The 17,523-nt window shown below is 40.4% G+C and overlaps 1 protein-coding gene across 7 annotated transcripts in view; it reads left to right on the top strand.

Moving 5' to 3' along the window:
• The window catches only part of adgrb1 (adhesion G protein-coupled receptor B1), a 186,575-nt gene that overhangs the window by 145,901 nt on the left and 23,151 nt on the right, over positions 1 to 17,523 (top strand). For 5 of the 7 annotated variants that reach the window (XM_023963830.1, XM_023963834.1, XM_023963833.1 and 2 more), the window contains exons 19-25: positions 4,592 to 4,695; positions 4,786 to 4,888; positions 4,963 to 5,113; positions 5,203 to 5,272; positions 5,531 to 5,597; positions 7,852 to 7,937; positions 16,445 to 16,543. In XM_023963830.1, the coding sequence (XP_023819598.1) occupies positions 4,592 to 4,695; positions 4,786 to 4,888; positions 4,963 to 5,113; positions 5,203 to 5,272; positions 5,531 to 5,597; positions 7,852 to 7,937; positions 16,445 to 16,543 (680 nt within the window). Of the gene's footprint in view, positions 1 to 4,591; positions 4,696 to 4,785; positions 4,889 to 4,962; positions 5,114 to 5,202; positions 5,273 to 5,530; positions 5,598 to 7,851; positions 7,938 to 9,190; positions 9,251 to 16,444; positions 16,544 to 17,523 lie in introns of all 7 variants that reach the window. The other 2 variants (XM_023963831.1, XM_023963832.1) reach the window with 2 other exon arrangements.

Below are 17,523 nucleotides of genomic sequence, written 5' to 3'. Positions count from 1 at the left end.
ACTGCTCTAGGTGAACGAGTTACTGAACTCAGGAGAACCGGGTCTCCCGGTAAAAGTGTGTGTCCAGGCAGAGCTCGAACCGTCAGCTCAAACAGCGGCTTTGGGGCAGTGTGTGAGCTGTTCAAAGCAGAAACGTAGCTCAGTCCGTAGAAACCGTTCAAACAATCAACGTGGATTTGTTTGTCCAGTCGTGTCCTAACAAAATAAAGGCTGATGTTATTCCCACATATTTACGTGCAGCCAATATGCAGATTGCAGAATTTCCCGCATGGATTTTATGTTCATCAAAGGCTAAATGTTGTTAGCCCGTGTTAGCCTCTCCTAACCCTGTCTTCTTCCAGCTCCGTCCTTCCACATAAAAAAAGCACTGACCACACGGATTAAAATTAAAATGATGAGCAAACAGGCGCTTCATAATAACCGTAACATTAATAAAAGCACGTTTAGAAGATCATCTCGTATGTTACCGAGCTGCCAGATGTCTATGTATATAGCCGCTCGGCGGAACTCATTTCCTTTTCTGGTATTTCAAATACTACTGCACGTGTGCGAATGATTTATTCCGACCGAAAGAGTGACCCATGTGAACGTTTGTTATAATCGGAAAAAGTATTTCTGGGCCCATGTACACGTTTGGATTCCAATCCGATCATTGATCCGATCAAGAAATTTTGCACATGTAACCGCGGCTTATGGTGTCAACTCGCAGTGTGGCAGGGGCGTGGCATCACGATGGTGTCTCTCCATCGTGATGCCAGTCAGTCACGATGGTATCGTCCATCGGCACAACCCTAGCAGCACTATATAGTTTTTTTGTAGTTAGGGGTTAGGGTGGATATTCGGACACAACGCATCTTTCCTCTTTTTTCTGACAAAGTCTCTACATTTAAAGTTCCTACTCCAAGTCCTACACTCCACCTTTGTTTTCTTTGCCTATGAACATGCCTTCCTCCTCTACTTCTTTCAGCAATAGTTGTCCTATTTCGAATTTGGTGCTGGTCATTGTTAACGTTACAAAGCACCCTTCCCTTCCGCAAACACCAAGACTCCGGCTGCACTGATCAGAGACATCCTCCCTGGAAATGCTCACTGGTATTGAGTTTTGCTACAGTTTTTGCGGGGTGGATGTGAAAACGAAATACCATCCCCTCTTTGCATTTTTGCTTTAATTATGTCACAGAATGAGCGATGTTAAAGAAGGAAATGAAAAAGAATTTTAAAGGAGTGACATTTAATTTTATTTTTGAGTCATTTGATGCAGTTACATAGTGAAAATGAAAAAGCATTTCTGTAAATCCATTTTAATGTCAAATTAGACATTTCTAAATGAATTTTGCTACACATTTACCAGAGAACTTTTTGAAATTGAAATGTCAAATACCATTTTCTTTATCATTTTAATTAAGTGACAGAATAAGCAGTGTAGAAGAAGAAACAGAAAAAGCGTTTGGCGGATTGCTTTTTCTTTCTAATTTTGAGTCAACAAATGCAGCTTCATTTTGAAAATGAAAAAGCATTTCTGGTATTGACTTTTCTATTTAATTATGCTCCAGAAAAACTTCCATATAAAAACACGTCTAGTTTGCTTCTCCTCCAGAAAATAGACTCCGTGCACCTTGGTTACTGTTGCCTCTTATAGAAACCAACACATATATTTATGTTTTTTTGTTTTTTTTTGCAGAAATGTCCATGCAGACTGGTCAGATTCAGTTTAATTGATTTCAACAGCCAAGCTCAGCATTTTCCTCTGTGACACATGCATCTGTCCACACATTTGTATGTACGTACGTTTGAAAGTTTCTGTTGACCTGAGGACCATTCATGTTCCTATATGGACCCTGCCAATGACATGTTCTGTCACTGCACTGAAGGGTGTGGGAGTTTCTAAGCCCCCACCCCTCCGTCTGAGATAGAAATCTCTGCAGTACAGATTAATCAGAGGGATTTAATTAACTTGGCCATCGCACACTCATCAAACTGAGATACAAGACAGGCTCTAAACTCAGCCAATTATCTCTTGCTGGAGTGAACGAGCGTGGGGGAGGGGGGTCACCACATGTCCACCCACCTCCACCTGTGAGCAACAGCCAGGCTTATAATTACTGTTGCCCCTTCTCCCACTTCTGCTGTGTTCACCTGGAGAAGAGCTGCTGCAGCCACTTTGGATAATTACTTCAGTCCCAACGAGAAGCGCCCCGCCCCACATCTCCACAAACAGTAACACCCCCCCCAACTGTCTTTGACTTCAGCGTAGCGTAGCTTTAGCCAACATTTTGGGTTAAAAGGTTCACAGCATGGCAATCCAGACTGAGTTGACTAAATTAATCAGCAGCTTTTTGGCGGACTTCTTTATCTAAAGTTTAGAAAAGAAAACCTTTTTGGATCTCAGACGGAGACTCGGCTTTCATACGGGGATTTTTTTAAACGAATCAAAGGCAGAAGGAATGGTTTGATAAAAACTTGTATCATTTCAAAAGTTTATTGTGCTAGAAAAACAAAAAAAGAAAAGATTAAACAGCTGCAAAGCTCAGAAAGAAAACCGATGTAAACACAAACATCCCTCTACGATGGTTCAGAAGGAAAGCCTTGAGGGCTGAGGACAGTTATCAGTTTTACACAGAACAAAGAATGGGAACTGGCTCTTCATCCTCCTTCAAATATTCAGATTTATACAAGACAGTAAGTACAGACTCTACCTTTACTGTATGTATAGGGGGGGGGGGGGGGTTATATCTGGAAGGTTTTTTATGAGATGTAAACATGTAAATGTAAATTTCATACACCCACATTGCCATCTGGCTGTATCATGGCGGTGTTGGTGTTGCCATGGTGACAAGTTTACTGTTTCCAACTACACAAAAAAATGTTTTTTCTTAATGGCCATGTACTGATTTATTGTGTGTTTGCACATTTGAGGCCTTGCATTTTGGTTAGTGTGGGTGTGTGTGTGTGTGTGTTTCTGTGCATGTGGGGCCAGTCATGTATATGTGTGCGTTTTGTGGGGATGTGTGTTTAACTGAACGGACCAACAGATAAACACGACAATTGCAGGAGGGAAGAAGTGAGAGTCACCGTTCTTTCTGACCAGGTCTTTGTCTCAGCCTCTGATTAAAGACAGTTCTGCTTCTTTGGTAAAGTGTCAGAACCCTGCTAAAGTACTGGAGCAGTTTGATCCTGATTCACACAAACACAATTCAGTTCTATGTATAACTGAACATGATTCGATTAAATGTTGATTATTTGTCGTCTTAGCTTAATCCAACCTATGATACACAACTCACGGCCATTTGCTATTGTTTCATAAGTTGTTTAAATTTGAAAATAATTAAAAATAGGGGTCTCTGTCAGTTGATTATAGCTAGACCGAATCCAAATTGCCTCCCTACCCCTACATTTATCCCCCAAAGTAGAGAGTTATGAAAAAATAATGCCTTCAAATTCAGACTCTACTACCCCTCGATGGTGTCATGAATAGCCACCGGTCATCGACGTTAGCGCATAGCTGCCAGTGATCGTAAAATACATGACAATATTGGTTTTATAACTTCAAAAAGTCATGCAAAAATAACAAGTCATTACTTACATTAAATGTAAACTTCTTCACTGTAGAGCACACCCACGCGTTTCTCCCCTGGGTCACCCTAATTAGAGAAATATACAGCCCTAACTCCCCCTTAAAAAAACACTTTTAGACACCTTTGTTTCATTTAGGTTCAAAGGTTATGCTCAGAAAGTTCAAAGTTATACAGCAAAAACCAAAAGTGTCACAACCTTAACCTGCACCTGCACGGACATGGCCTCTAGACGCCTTCTAACCCACTGAATTGAAACCTGAGGAATTATCATCAACTATTAGTTCAGAAGGTTAGACCCTTCTAAATCTCATAGTAACCTGTCAATACTAAATACTAAAATACACAAATAATTGGTCAGAAACATGTTTGCATTAGTGCTGATCTTTTTGACTCTGTTTTTCAACTTTGCAACCTTAACTTTTCTCTGGCATCTGTACCAGTGTGTGAAAGATCGACAACAGTTACTCACTTTGTTCACTTGTAGTCTTAACGCGTGTGGGGGTACACGTCTGCACGGGGGGGGATGTGGTACTGCAGATGACATCAGGCACCACCTGAGTGTATGCTTCTTTGGAAGGGGCTTCACTTACATTAGCAGTGTCTGGCCGGCCTGCAGCTGAAAGAGGAATGTGCTTTAACCTCTGTCACTAAGTTGTGGTTGGTCCACAGACATACGTGCGCCCCCCCCCCCCCCCCCCCCCCCCGCCAAGGTCACGAGCAAAAAGTGGGGCAAAGTATGGTTTCCATTTAGATTAAATAATAACCTCTAAGGGGCACGGACAGGTGACATGGCTACATGGATCTCATGCAGTCAGCCCATCGGAGTCCCACCTCATTTACTTGCTGATCCCATTCAGACCCCTTATGGGCAGCTACAGGGAGAGACACCAAGAAAGGCTACAAACTGACATGGGAGCCGTTCTTGACACCAACAGTTAAACCCAATGGGTCCCAGACTAAAATGCTGCCTAGAGTTTGATGTTTTATGCTTCTTTGTTTTCCATGGCTTTTTTCAGAACATGGATAAGACTCAGCTCCCATCTGTGACCCTGATCGTGGGTTGTGGAGTTTCCTCACTCACTTTGCTGTTGCTCATCATCATTTATGTGTCTGTCTGGAGGTAAGACCATGGCATAACCCCACATTTGATTGCTTTCCATTGATGCATCATCTTGTGTAAGCCTTCAGAGTTTTGTTGACCTTCCTGCAGGTATATTCGGTCCGAGCGCTCTGTGATCCTCATTAACTTCTGCCTTTCCATCATCTCCTCCAACGCCCTGATTCTGATTGGACAGACTCAGACGAGGAATAAGGTCAGAATCTCTTCTCATAGAACCCCAGTGACGTCACTGGCATGTTTCAATGATGTTATCTTCTTCTGTTGCAGGTCTTATGCACCCTAATTGCTGCATTCCTTCATTTCTTCTTCCTGTCTTCATTCTGCTGGGTCTTGACAGAGGCGTGGCAGTCATACATGGCAGTAACAGGCCGCCTCAGAAACCGTATCATACGGAAGCGTTTCCTGTGTCTTGGCTGGGGTGGGCCTTCTTACTGCTGTCCTTCTCTGGCTGCATCGTACCAGTCTCACTGCAGAGGGTTGGCATTCAGTTGTTTGTCTCTTTTCCAGGTCTTCCTGCTCTCGTAGTAGCAATTTCAGTGGGCTTCACCAAAGCAAAAGGATATGGAACACCGAGCTAGTAAGCCTGTTGTCCAAAGCCTCTTATTGAGTACCTGCTCTTCTTTAAGTATTAATGCTGGAAAATTAAACACATTCAAATGAAAGATTAACATTTCTCTTGTTCTCTTTTCAACTATTTTTTTCTATCAATCACTTTATCCATAAAACACTCAACCTGCCTCTTTACTTCTCTTCTCTTATCGTTCCTCTTTTAATCTCATTTGTCTGATTCTTTCTCTACCTCTGTGTCTCTTTTCTCTGCTGTCATGTCTCACAGTTGTTGGCTGTCTTTGGAAGGAGGTCTTCTCTATGCATTTGTTGGACCTGCTGCAGCTGTAGTCTTGGTATTTCTCTTCCTCTTAAGTCTGTGTTTGTCCACTGCCAGAGCTTCTGTTTTAATTCTGGATCTACTTCCCAGCATGCAACAGTCAGTTTTAGATGTTTTAATTTTACTTTGCATGACCCCAAGGTTAGGGACTGGAGTACTTGTGCAATATTTATTATTTTCTATACAAAACTATCAATGGGTTTTATGTGGTAAATAATAATTATTAGGAGAGAAAAAAACTCATCTGATTTAAGAAGTGAAAACCAAAACAACAGTTTAACAACACATTGCATGTTTCATTGTTTCCATCACTAATCGATAGATAGATAAACGATCATCAAAGGTCAAATGTTCTCCAGGGATAACAGTAAACGACAGGAATATTCTGCAGTTAAAGACATTTTGGTTAATCTGTTTATCATTTTTGTGCTTGTTTTTTTCGTCATTTTCTTCTTATTATTGAAGTTTTGCTCCTTCACATGAAATGAGAATTTATCCCTTTCTTTCTTCCCCTCCCTGTTTGGGTCTGTGTGTCTACAGGACCCCATCATGCTTTGCTCCCTCATATTTCCCATTTTTTCTTATCCGCACATTCAGCTGAATCCTCAATTTTCTCTTTTTGTATTTTTCTCTCTTTTCATGCTTTTTTTGGCTGTGTCCTGCTCTGTCACTTCTGTTTTTTTATTTCTGTCTCCGTGGATTATTTTTCTATCCTCCAGTTGTTAACTTTTTTCTCACACCTTTTCTTTTTATCTTTCAACACCTCTCTTTCTGCTGGCACTTTCTTTTTTGTAATATTGTTTTTCAGAGTATTTTTCTTTTTTCATTGTTTTCCCGTTCCTCTCTTTAGACTGACTTCCTCCTCATATTTGTATCCCTGTTTAGCATTTCCCCCCTACACGTTGTCTTGCATTGTCCTCTAGATCCAGCAAAAACCTATTTTTTGTTTTTTGGTTAAATGTACGGTGGCCCTGGAGTGCAAATCCCTCGACACCAAAACCCTTTTAAAGATCACAACGACATGTGAAAAAACAAACAAATATTAACAACACAGCATTACATTTTAGAAAACAACACAAATGAATCAATCAATATGAAAGCACTTTAACATCTAATAATTCAAAGTGTTGCACAGGTATATATAAAAGTATAAATAAAAATTAGTGCAGTACAATGAAGCGATAACAGTAAAATCAACACAAAATTCCTGAAACCAAAGCGTAAAAACAAAAAACATTTAAGAAAAGAAAGTGAAATGTTCAAAAACAAAACACAATGAGAAACCAGAGAAGGTAGGTATTATGGGATTTTGCTGATTGGATGATGATGATGATATATAGTATTGCTTTATGTCAAATAACTTTCAATTGAAAATGATGGACAAACGTCCTCATCCAATCAGGGATATCCCACAGTACTTATCCTTCCACTTTGTTTTTCTTTTCTTTTCTGAAATGTTTTTTCGTTTTTTTTTTCTACGTTTTTCTAAAATTTAACGCAGTTTTTGTAAAAATATTTGTTTTGCTTTTTAAATTGTCAATAATTGATCTTTACAACATTTTTGCGTCGAGTGATTTGTTGATGTGATTTGCACTTCAGCGCCACCGTAGAATAAGTAGAATGCACAATACTAGTGACAACAGCTAAACTCTTTTTAGATAAAGTAAAACACATCAGGTTTATCAGTGCTGGTTAAAAATAAATGAAAAAGTAAATGTGAATTTTTAGGAGAACGTAGAATATTGAGAAGATGTCCAAACTTGAACCGCTGGAACAGGAAGCCATGGGCTGAGCAGCAGTTCATATGAGAATCACTGCAGCACCATCAATGCACGGCTTGATCTGCTGATCATTGTTTCAATGTTTTCACATCAAACTAATCAATGGTTTGGGAAAACACTATTACTCTGGCCGTGTGTGATGCTGCACTGCTGTTGGAAGCCATGATGGCGTCCCAGCTCCTGCAGGTTTTTACTGACGGGCATCCTCAAAGCTCTAGAACTGTAAGAATGTCAAAAAGACTGCACTCTTTGTAATCTGTGCATGATTGTTTAATAGATTTATAATGCAGCAACTCATCCTTTCACATCTTTTGGTGTGTCTCTTGCTTGAATGTTGCTTACCACCAACATTCAACATGAAGCACATCAGTTCATAACTAACACTGGTCACTCTGATGCCACCGCTACCACTGGCAGAGTCATCGTGCATGATCAAAGTGAAGCAAATGCCTTTATCCTCTTTAATCCTGTGACTTTTCTCTTTGCCAGGTTAACATGGTTATTGGGATTCTCGTTTTTAACAAACTGGTGTCCAAAGACGGCATAACTGATATGAAACTAAAGGAGAGGGCGGGGTATGCCTTATACCACACATTCATTCTTCACAGTGACCCATAACCAGCCTGATTAGTTATGAGAGTTTCAAACTTGCCTTGGTTATCCTCCACGTTTTGGCAAAAGGGTTTTATTTTCCGACTTAACGTCTAGTTCTCACATCAAAATCATTTACAATCTGATTTGTCACTGACCGACTCAACCAGTGGATCACTGTACCAATTGTACAAAGTGCCCTGGAATCGGAAACCTGTATTGAAAGAAAAGGTCCAAATTCCTCCTATCCATAATGTACATTTTGGTTCTGAAATCCAGGAAAAGTCTGGATGAAGCTGAACACAGGAACTGAGGAACGACTCTCTGGTTATTGGTCCTGCCCAAACTGAGCAAGACGATGAGTGTTGTCATTTCCTTTTTCTTTTACGCTTCACATTCTCTGCTCCAACCACTGTGTGCTTGCAGATTGTTTGATATCTGCCTTTTTGCAGATCCATCCGTCCTTTTTTGTTGTTTTTCTGTCTGAATGTTTGTTGTAAAGGGAAGCAGGGCAAAAAAAATCAGAATGAAAAACAAGAATAACATTAAAAAGAACTTTTTTTTTTAGGTATGGATCTCACTTTTCCAGCTCACGTGTTCTTTGTAAGTGGCTGGTCCTAAATGACCTGTTTTAGTGTTCTCAAAACGTTGATTCTGGGATTTTATTTTGATTTACAAGTTTACAATTTATTTAATTTTCAATTTAAGATATTTTATAACAATTAGATTGATTACCAAAACCAGTTTTGTAGGGTTATGACAAGCAATTTTGATGAAACTGATATTTTAAACTAAACTACGCTAGTACTTTGTTCAAATAAAACATGGAATTATTACAGTAAATATGTCTCATTCTTATTTACAAGAAGAAAATGGATTCATGACCTTATTAAAACATTCTGAGTAAAAAATGATTGAAGTTTAATAACAGTTTTTAAAGCCCGGCCCTGATTCTGAATCTTTCCAGCACATTTAAGGGGTCTGGTGTGATAATGGAATCAGGTAAAATCAATGTTTAAAGGCATTATGCTGATTATGATCTGTTTTGCCTGTTGCTTCCCTTTACTCTGCAGGCTGGTCTGTGTCCATCTCTACTGCTGATGCGTTGAGTTGTCATTTTGTTCTACCTCATGAACAATGTTGGCTGTCTTGAATGATCTCTGGGTTCAGCTGCACCTGTTTTTCTGTCTGAAATGTCATGTTTGAGTTTGCACAGAATCCCCTCTGTCTCACTCAGGGCTGTCCAGTCAGGAACACATCAGTCTCAGAAGCCCCCTCCCATCTCACCAGTGATTGGGTAAAAATATCTGCCCATCCCACTCTTCTGATCAAACTGGCTGAATCCTCAGCTGATTGGCCTACTGTAACGTTTGCTTCCACTGTTTCACTGATGACTTCACAGCTTCTCCCTGCTCTGTTAGTTGGTTAGAGCCTAACGTGACTCAGCCATCGTCCTTGTAGCTTGTGTGCTGTAGCTCTTTTAGAGAAACTCTGCATTCCTTTCCCTCGTGCTCATGTTGCAGAGCAATAACCTTCTGCTTTCCTGACGGTACTCTGACCGCAGCCGTTTCTTTGCATGAATCTGGTTGGCACACGGAAGCTGTCCAAATCTGTTCTGTTGAAATCAACTTTGCGTTTGTCTTATCAACGTTACCTTTATTTGTATTTGAGCTGGATATTTTTACCTTTTCATGTCTATAAACTCTAACTTATTATCTTTACAAAATCAAAAAGGGGATCAATAAACTACAATAAAACAATAAAAAGATTAGTCTTAGAATGCTAGTTTTTAACCAAAACGATCCCAGGTATAGCTATAATTTTCCAAAAAGAGCTACAGGATTCTGAAAGGCTCAGCCCCAATAAGGATCCATTTAATTTCTTAAAACTTCTTACATGATGTGTTGCGAGCAAAACAAATATCTCTGGTGGCTTCGTTGAGGTCAGCATTAAAGCTTCACTTGCGTAACTTTTATGAGGCAAAAGCACTGGCTTTTTTTGACAATCCTAAAGGGGGGATTTAGTAACAGCTACGTCTTTACAAGCAAAATGAAACCAAAAGGATTTCCTCCAAAAACTCAGAGCTTACATTGTTGGGCCGTGCCACTGAAGTTCCCCAGTGCGTGCTGCACTTTTTCAAGACAACACTGGTTACACTGAAGCCCTAACTCCAAATGATATAAGTGAGAATTACACTGAAGTGAAAAAAGTCAAATATAATAAAACGGCAGGAACAGCAGATGGAGGATTTCCCAAAAGAGATGATTCACACAAAAAAATGTTCTCTGATAAAAATAATCTTTAAAAAATGTGTACTCAGCAGTAATTTAAGTGCAGTGAGTAATATTGTCAAAATACGTACAGGGATCAAGAAAAACTAGTTTATAGAACCGACTGGACGGACATGGCATCCTGTCTGTCAGAATACACTGAAAACAAAGACCCATCATGCATCAGTGATGTAATAACTTCTCAGGCATAGTTTAAATGTCATTTTAAAAAAAAGTCCAAAGTGTTAGGGTTTAGTTGAGAAGAGTCACTTTGTTGGATAAAATGAATCGTATGACTTTCAGACTGTTAATCCAACCTCTTTTCAGTAACAGGTCTGCAAACCAGCTCCTGCTCCAGTGTTTGAGTAGATCTGTGCCTGTCTGCACAAACTCAATTTGAACTCAAATGTTTCCTAAGGGTTCCTAAAGGGAAGCTGAACTGTAATTAAGAAGTCAAAGGTTTGTGTTCTGAACATGCACTTTTGCAGAAAATTGGACCGGGGATTTTGTGAGTAACTTTAGATCTCATACAGGGATTTTAGTTACAAAGTGTTTTGTTTTTCTTGGAGGCTTTGTCTTGTCTTTGCTAGTTAGCCAGCTCACAATATTCTGCCCTAATCTTAGGTTTGGTCTTAATAAAGCAGTGGTTCACATGTGCATTGACAATCTGTGAGCACCTGCATGGCTTAGCCATTCATCATCTTGGACTAAGTTCTGCTCACAGAACACCATCTGTACCAAACTATGCCCAAATGCAACAGGGGGTTTGTTGCCATCACTAGCTGCACTCAAGAGAGTCCATTAGCAGTAGTTCCTTGGCAGAGATACTAAGTACTCTGGTACAGAAGATGGAACTGTTTACCCCTTCTGTCAGCCCTCTGACTACGCCTTTGTCACCAAGTATTTACATTTGCAGTCAATATCTAGTCCTGCAAAAACTATATTTCATTTTTGCTAGTTGAACTCCTTTTACTAACCTCCCCGATTCATCAATTTTAATGCTTATAGCACAACTGTACCGTGGTGGAAACCTAGAATGGTGCAGTTGAACAGTTTTACAAGTAGGCTAAGTCTTTTATCCTTCAGAGCAGAGTGAGAACGAGGCCCTGAATCTGTGAAGTTTCTCACAGTATAGATCCATTAGTGCTGTAGATCTGATATCCTATGGTGATCAGCCTTCATTAGTTAACATTCAAAAGACAGAAATCTTCTTTAAGAACTTAAAAAGGTTGAGATAGTTTAACTTTAAGTGTTTATATGCCCGATGTCAATGGTACTTTTATTGTACACGTAAAATATAAGTTTAGTAATATGTGCAAAGGAACTGGAGTTCAGGTCTTTGCAGAACAGCAGTGAAGAAATAAGCAACATTTTGGTAAATCCGACATCTGACGATGGCTTGTGGAACAGCTTTGTGTAGTTCTTGATGAAGGTTCTGAAGGGCCAGGCATTCTAGGACTCATTGTAATATCACTGAGTCAAACACTTTCCTGTGATCAGTCAGCATGTTTATGCACTTTGACACGTGTCTCTATTCATCATAACCTCTGTGTTGCCTCACAAGAGCTTCAATGTAGTACCAGAACAGTTTATTAGGCGATGATTGGACAGTGCAGCTTCTGTGTGGGTGGGTTTCATTCTTTTGTGTGGGTGGGTTCCATTCTTTAGGCAGCCTGGCAGTCATGACTTCCTGATTAAGTTCAGACAATAAGTCTTAACGCCGTCATCCTTCTCACACCCTGTATCTGTAAACTCTTATGCTGTGCTCACACCGAACGGGATCAGCACGTCAAATTTGTGTCGGCCTCCTTTATTTGGATGCGAGGTGGCCTCGCTGCTCGACGCCTGTCCAAAAGTATGTTTATAAGCTTGATGCTCCAGCCATGTGTGGGAGGAGCTAATACTAAATGTTTTTAGCCGGATAGCTGTATAGCTCTTATAAACATTGTGTGGAAGAAACAGATGATGTTGGGAGATCATGTTAATTTATTATGAAGAGCTCTACAAAATCATCGGTAATCCCATCTCCATATCTGCGTTCATGACATCATTCAGAGACAGTCCCAGGACGGTGCAGGAGCTGTGAATAAGTGACGACGCTTTCACCGGTACTTCTGTCTCTCTGTGACCCAGTTTGATGACTCGCTGTCCCGCATTAGTCAGAGGAAGGAAAAATAAGAATAAAATTAGAGGATCTTTGTATTATTGTCCATATTCAAATAAGAAAAATATAATGAAATTTAGGAAACTATCAGATTCTCCTCCATGTGGGTTTTGGACTCCCCCCACTTAGACTCTGATTGGTTGACGTGAGGCATCTTCTCAGCCAAAGTTCACATTTTTTAACTCTGGACGTGCTGCACCGGTCAAATCACGGCTGGTGCGTCTAAGATGGCGTCTGGACATTGACTTAACATTGCAACTGCACGCCCCTGCTGCGTGAATCAGGTTTGGTGAGAGCACAGCTTTAGTTTGGATTTTAGTGCTGGAACATTCCAACAACTCTGCTGATTTGGTTTAGTTGGTGCCTCAATTGGATTTTATCTGTTGATGATTGAATGTAAAAAAGAATGAATGTAAGAAAGGATGGATGCATGAATGAATGGAAGTCAAACTCCAGGCCTGGGGAGCATGTTTGATTCCAGATCCCCCTGCCCTACCCACTGCTGTTTGTTATTAGAACTTCTTGGACTTGTCAGTCTCAGCTTTACCCATGAAATCCATCAGCCATGACCATCTAACTAGAAAAAGAAATGACCGGCTGTGCCAATGAAACCTGTCAAGGTCACTTGCAGCTGGACCTGCATCATGTTTTTTGGGGGCTTCTCCCACTGCAGAGTGCCATCCCACCCTAAAATTGAGTAGTAATCAATTTTGGAAAAAGAAACATGCTCAGTTCAAAGTAAAACCTGTATAGGGCACACTGGTAGCCCGCAGAAAATATTTTACTTTCATGCTGCGGGCGACAGGTTGTAGTGAACACTTAAGCAACACGTAAAGGTGAAGTAGGTGAGACGCATGTGCGTTGGATGTAGTTTAAATTTGTTCTACCCTCCCCAAATCTTGCAGACTGCTCAAGGTGCCCGTTAGGGGTATTCAAGTGATACGTGCACGCTCGTTTCTTCCTGAAAGGAGGAAATTTGACAATTAGAGGTTAGTCTGTGTGGACGTCCTACAGGCAGTCACATACCCATGCAGGCAGCATTTATGCCCAATCGGTAAGGATCCAGCACGGGTACAACACTAATGACTAGAGTGTGGCGTAAAGTAAACTATACGAGCGCATGAAAGATGCACCTGCACTCCTCTCTACGACCCTCTACAGCAGAGGTCCCCAAATCCAGGCCCCGACAGCCGGTGTGCTGCTGGTTTTCCAGAAGCCCTGCCTTATTTGCTGCTGATTACCTGGATCAGGTGTGTTTATCCAATAAGGTGCTTTAATGGCAGGTTGGTTAGAAAACATGTAGGACAGAGGCCTAGATTTGGGGACCCCTGCTCTACAGGCTCAGACAACCCCAAAACCCTCAGCACCCGTACAGGTCAACCCCCATACTGGTGCAGTGAAAGGATTCTAGCATGTGGGTTTATACGTCCTTGGAGAAAAGTAATAAAATGTTTGACCTTTCAGTTGAAAAGATTTTTATCATTCTATCTTTAATCTTGTGTTTCATTTGTTCTCCTATGATGTGATGGAGGTTTCTGACTGAAGTATTGCCTTGTCTTATGTCCGTTTGATTTTTATTTTCAAATCTCAGTGCATTTCCTCCTACCTGTTCTCCTCTGAAGTTTGAAAAATGGTGTAGAGCAGAAAGTGTTGATGGCTTTTTAATATCACTGCCTGCAGCGTACATTAAACAGCTGTCTTGCCCTTTTACCTGAAATTAAATTTTCTTCCATGATGTGATTTTTAATCTGGCTTTCTAGAGGCTACGAAAATCGATTCTTTCAGCGGCTCTGCTTTCGCCGCTGTTTTACAGAAGGTCGTATAATATTTCATTAGATTGTTTTTGCTTTGAAATATCTTTTCACGCACCAAGGTTTTATGTATTTATTTGTTGGTGTTCTTTGTGTTGCAAAAGCCGCATTTACACACTTTGAAGTGTTGCAACTTTTTCTGCTAGAAGGAATAAGACGAGAAAATACCTAATATTCAAATATATTTAAATGTTTTTTAAACATAGATTGGCAGACATATTCAAATAGAAACATTTACAGATTTACACATTTTTATGTCAAACAGGGCCAAAACATCAAATGATACTTGCACTATTGTTTTGAATTTACTAAACCCCATAAAACCATTCGTATCATATTTGATACACACATTTCTGAGACCCCTTTCTAATCAACATGATCCAAACTGTTCTTAAAAACCCCATGGTATAGAATTTGGTTCATGTTTTCTGCCCTGTAGTGGATTATTATTCCACTAGGGGCAGCAGAAGAGCTCTTCCTGGTCATTTCAAAATGGCTGCTTCCACTTAAACTAAATCTCTAAACTGTGTATTTTGTTAAAGTTTGGAATCATTTTTAGAAGTGGAGATGATTCAGTCAGAGCTTTGATTTAATGTTCTGATTCTGTGTACCAGAACATACCTGGTAAAAGAGCTCAGCCAACCCAAACTCACAAGCACATTTCTATTCATTGACCTTTAGGAAGAAAAACAGCTTTGGTTTTTACTTTTACTCTTTTTGATTTTTAATTTTAATTTTTAAGCCTGTTTGGTAGTTTGTTTATTTTTAATTTAAGTATAGATCTCTTTTTGTATCATTCTATCCTATATTTAGGTGCCATTGTTCAGACCGTGCCATATCAGGATCCCAGTTGTGTTAATATTATTTTAAATGTTTCCATGCAATAAAAGCTTTGTAACTCAATATTAATTACATAGTAAAGTAATGTTCAAATCATATTATGTATTAGTTATCTTGTATTTGATTAAAGTAGGCGTGGTTTGTCTGTAAAAATGAATTACAAAAATCTTATTCTTGTTAAATAAACAACAGGGATTTATTTTGACAGTATTTAATGCAAATAATTCTGTTTTATAACTTTTGGATCACCCCTTCTATGACTGTGCATATGCATACCGCAGCTTTTAAAATTCAATATCAAACACTCTGTCTGACTTTCAAACCATGACACACGACCAGCAGCACTGTTCTTTGTATGGTGGCTTGCATTAACTCTAGTGTGACATGGACATTGTTCTTTGTCTTTTCAACAATCAGCGAGTGCAGCCATAGCCCCTCACCCCCCCAGGTGGAGCAACTCACCCACTCAAAATCAACAAGCTCACTTATCTAGAAGTAGTCCAGCTCTGAAGTCCTGCTGTTCTCAGTGTGTTGAAGGAGTCTCCTGATGGAACCTGAAGCCACAGTGTGGTGCTGCTGTCTGTGCTTCTCTTTAGAAAACCTGCACAGACTTCAATCAGTTGTCTAGCATAGAGATTGACCAACAATGCTATAGTTTGTTCTCCTGAGAATAAGGTAGAAATTGATTCAACGAATCCGGTTGGCTTTGAAATCTTTGCCAAGGGAAAAAAAGAGAAGCTACAGGTCTTACTTTTCATTGGTCCAATATGTTTTTTTCAGTCAGAGCACTTCAACTGTCAGGGAAATTTCCGGTGCAGAAAATGTAAATTGAGCTGACCTCGACATGGACAGTGCTTACACAGTGATTACGCTGTGACCTGCAGTGTGTTCTGCTCGAGCCTACGTGTTCCTCTGGATTTGTGAGAGTGGAGTTCTGAGATGTTTCTGTGTCAACAGTGTCTGTGATCAGCTCCCAGCACAGAAGGACTTCACCAGCTTCAGGCACATTCAGACGGTTCGCTTTGTGAAGTCATCTGCAGTAGAGGCTGTTTGGGTAACAAGCAGATCTTCGGTTGGGTCGGTCACTGACGAGTGCGTGTTCTTTTATGTCATAAAACTGACTTATGAATAGAAACATAAACCAGCAGAAAATTTCCAAAAACAATTGTAATCAGGCCCCGCCCCCCTGCCCTGTGAGCCACAAACAAGTCAACACAGCAAACGTCAAACGTTCATAGCCCTGAGAGAGACTGAGCGAGAACCCTGTGACCCTCTGTGCGTGTGTTTGTGTGTGTGTGTGTGTGTGAGAGAGAGAGAGAGAGAGAGACAAGCTCAGGTGTGTAAGTGTGTGTGCTGGTGCTTTTGTATCTGTTTGTGTGTTACAGCGTGTTGATTTGACTTTGCAGTCAGATGACAGTGCCACTGTACAATATGACGCTCAAATGTGCCAAGTGCGGGGTTATCTCTTCGGCTGACGTTTCCACTACAGCTACCAGTAACGCCATGTTAGTCCCGCTAATTATTTTACCTTCACTTTTCTTGCTTCTGTTCTCTCCTCTGCTGTATGCCTCCCTCCCTCCACACTCGACCCGTTCTCTGTCCTTCCTCCCTCTGTCATTCTTCCCTCTGATGCGCTGAGAGTCAGGACTTTGGTCTAAAATAAGGTGCAGTAATGTCCACATCTCTTCTGTGGGGTCAAAGCTTTTTGACTACCCATAAAAAAATTAGACGCTGTTTTAACTTTCTGTTTTACACTTTTAGCTTTTGATGAAATCTGGTCATGACTGCACAGGGCAGGGATCACATGACAAAAAATGTGGATGAAGGTTCTTATTCAGGTGATGTGGTCTTAAAGTTGAGTCATGGCAAATGGACTTAAAGTCTTCTTTCTTGGGGTATTTCCCCATTCATCCAATAGAGTTTTACGTCCTGTTGCCATGACTCAACTTCAAGACCACAAAAAATTTGACACCCCAGAATAATGTCACATGCTGAAACCATGTTGAAAAATGTTGGGTTGAAAACTGACAGAAAGATCTATTTAACTTGTTTCCTCTTTCAGTTTCACTAAAATCTGTCTACAGCAGGGCTACCCAATCCCAGTCTCCAAGGGCTGCTGTCCTGCCTGCTTTTAGATATCTTTGTCTGATATGAAGCTGGGGTTGATGGATCACAAGTCGGACAGTGGCCTTTAAGGACTGGGATGGGACTCTCCTGGTTTAGAACTTTGACCTAAGGCAGTTTTCCTCCTGAATGCAGAAGCTGCTGCTGTGTCACCATCATCTCAGAACAACTGCTGGAAAGAACAAAAAGGGTGTAAATGTTGGTGACCCGAATGACCTGTGTGTCTACCATTGATGGTCAAATGATAGGACCTGATGAATCCGTAAAATGACACACGGAATCAAACAAAACAGACACATTTTTTTGTTTGTTCTGACTCTAAATATGATGTCATAGCTGTCTAGTGTTTCGGAAAATAAAA

Source organism: Oryzias latipes, chromosome 16, assembly GCF_002234675.1.
Source record: "Oryzias latipes chromosome 16, ASM223467v1".
Classification (NCBI taxonomy): domain Eukaryota; kingdom Metazoa; phylum Chordata; class Actinopteri; order Beloniformes; family Adrianichthyidae; genus Oryzias; species Oryzias latipes.
The sequence above is the reverse complement of the archived record's forward strand: the minus strand, read 5'-3'. Positions and strand labels throughout refer to the sequence as shown.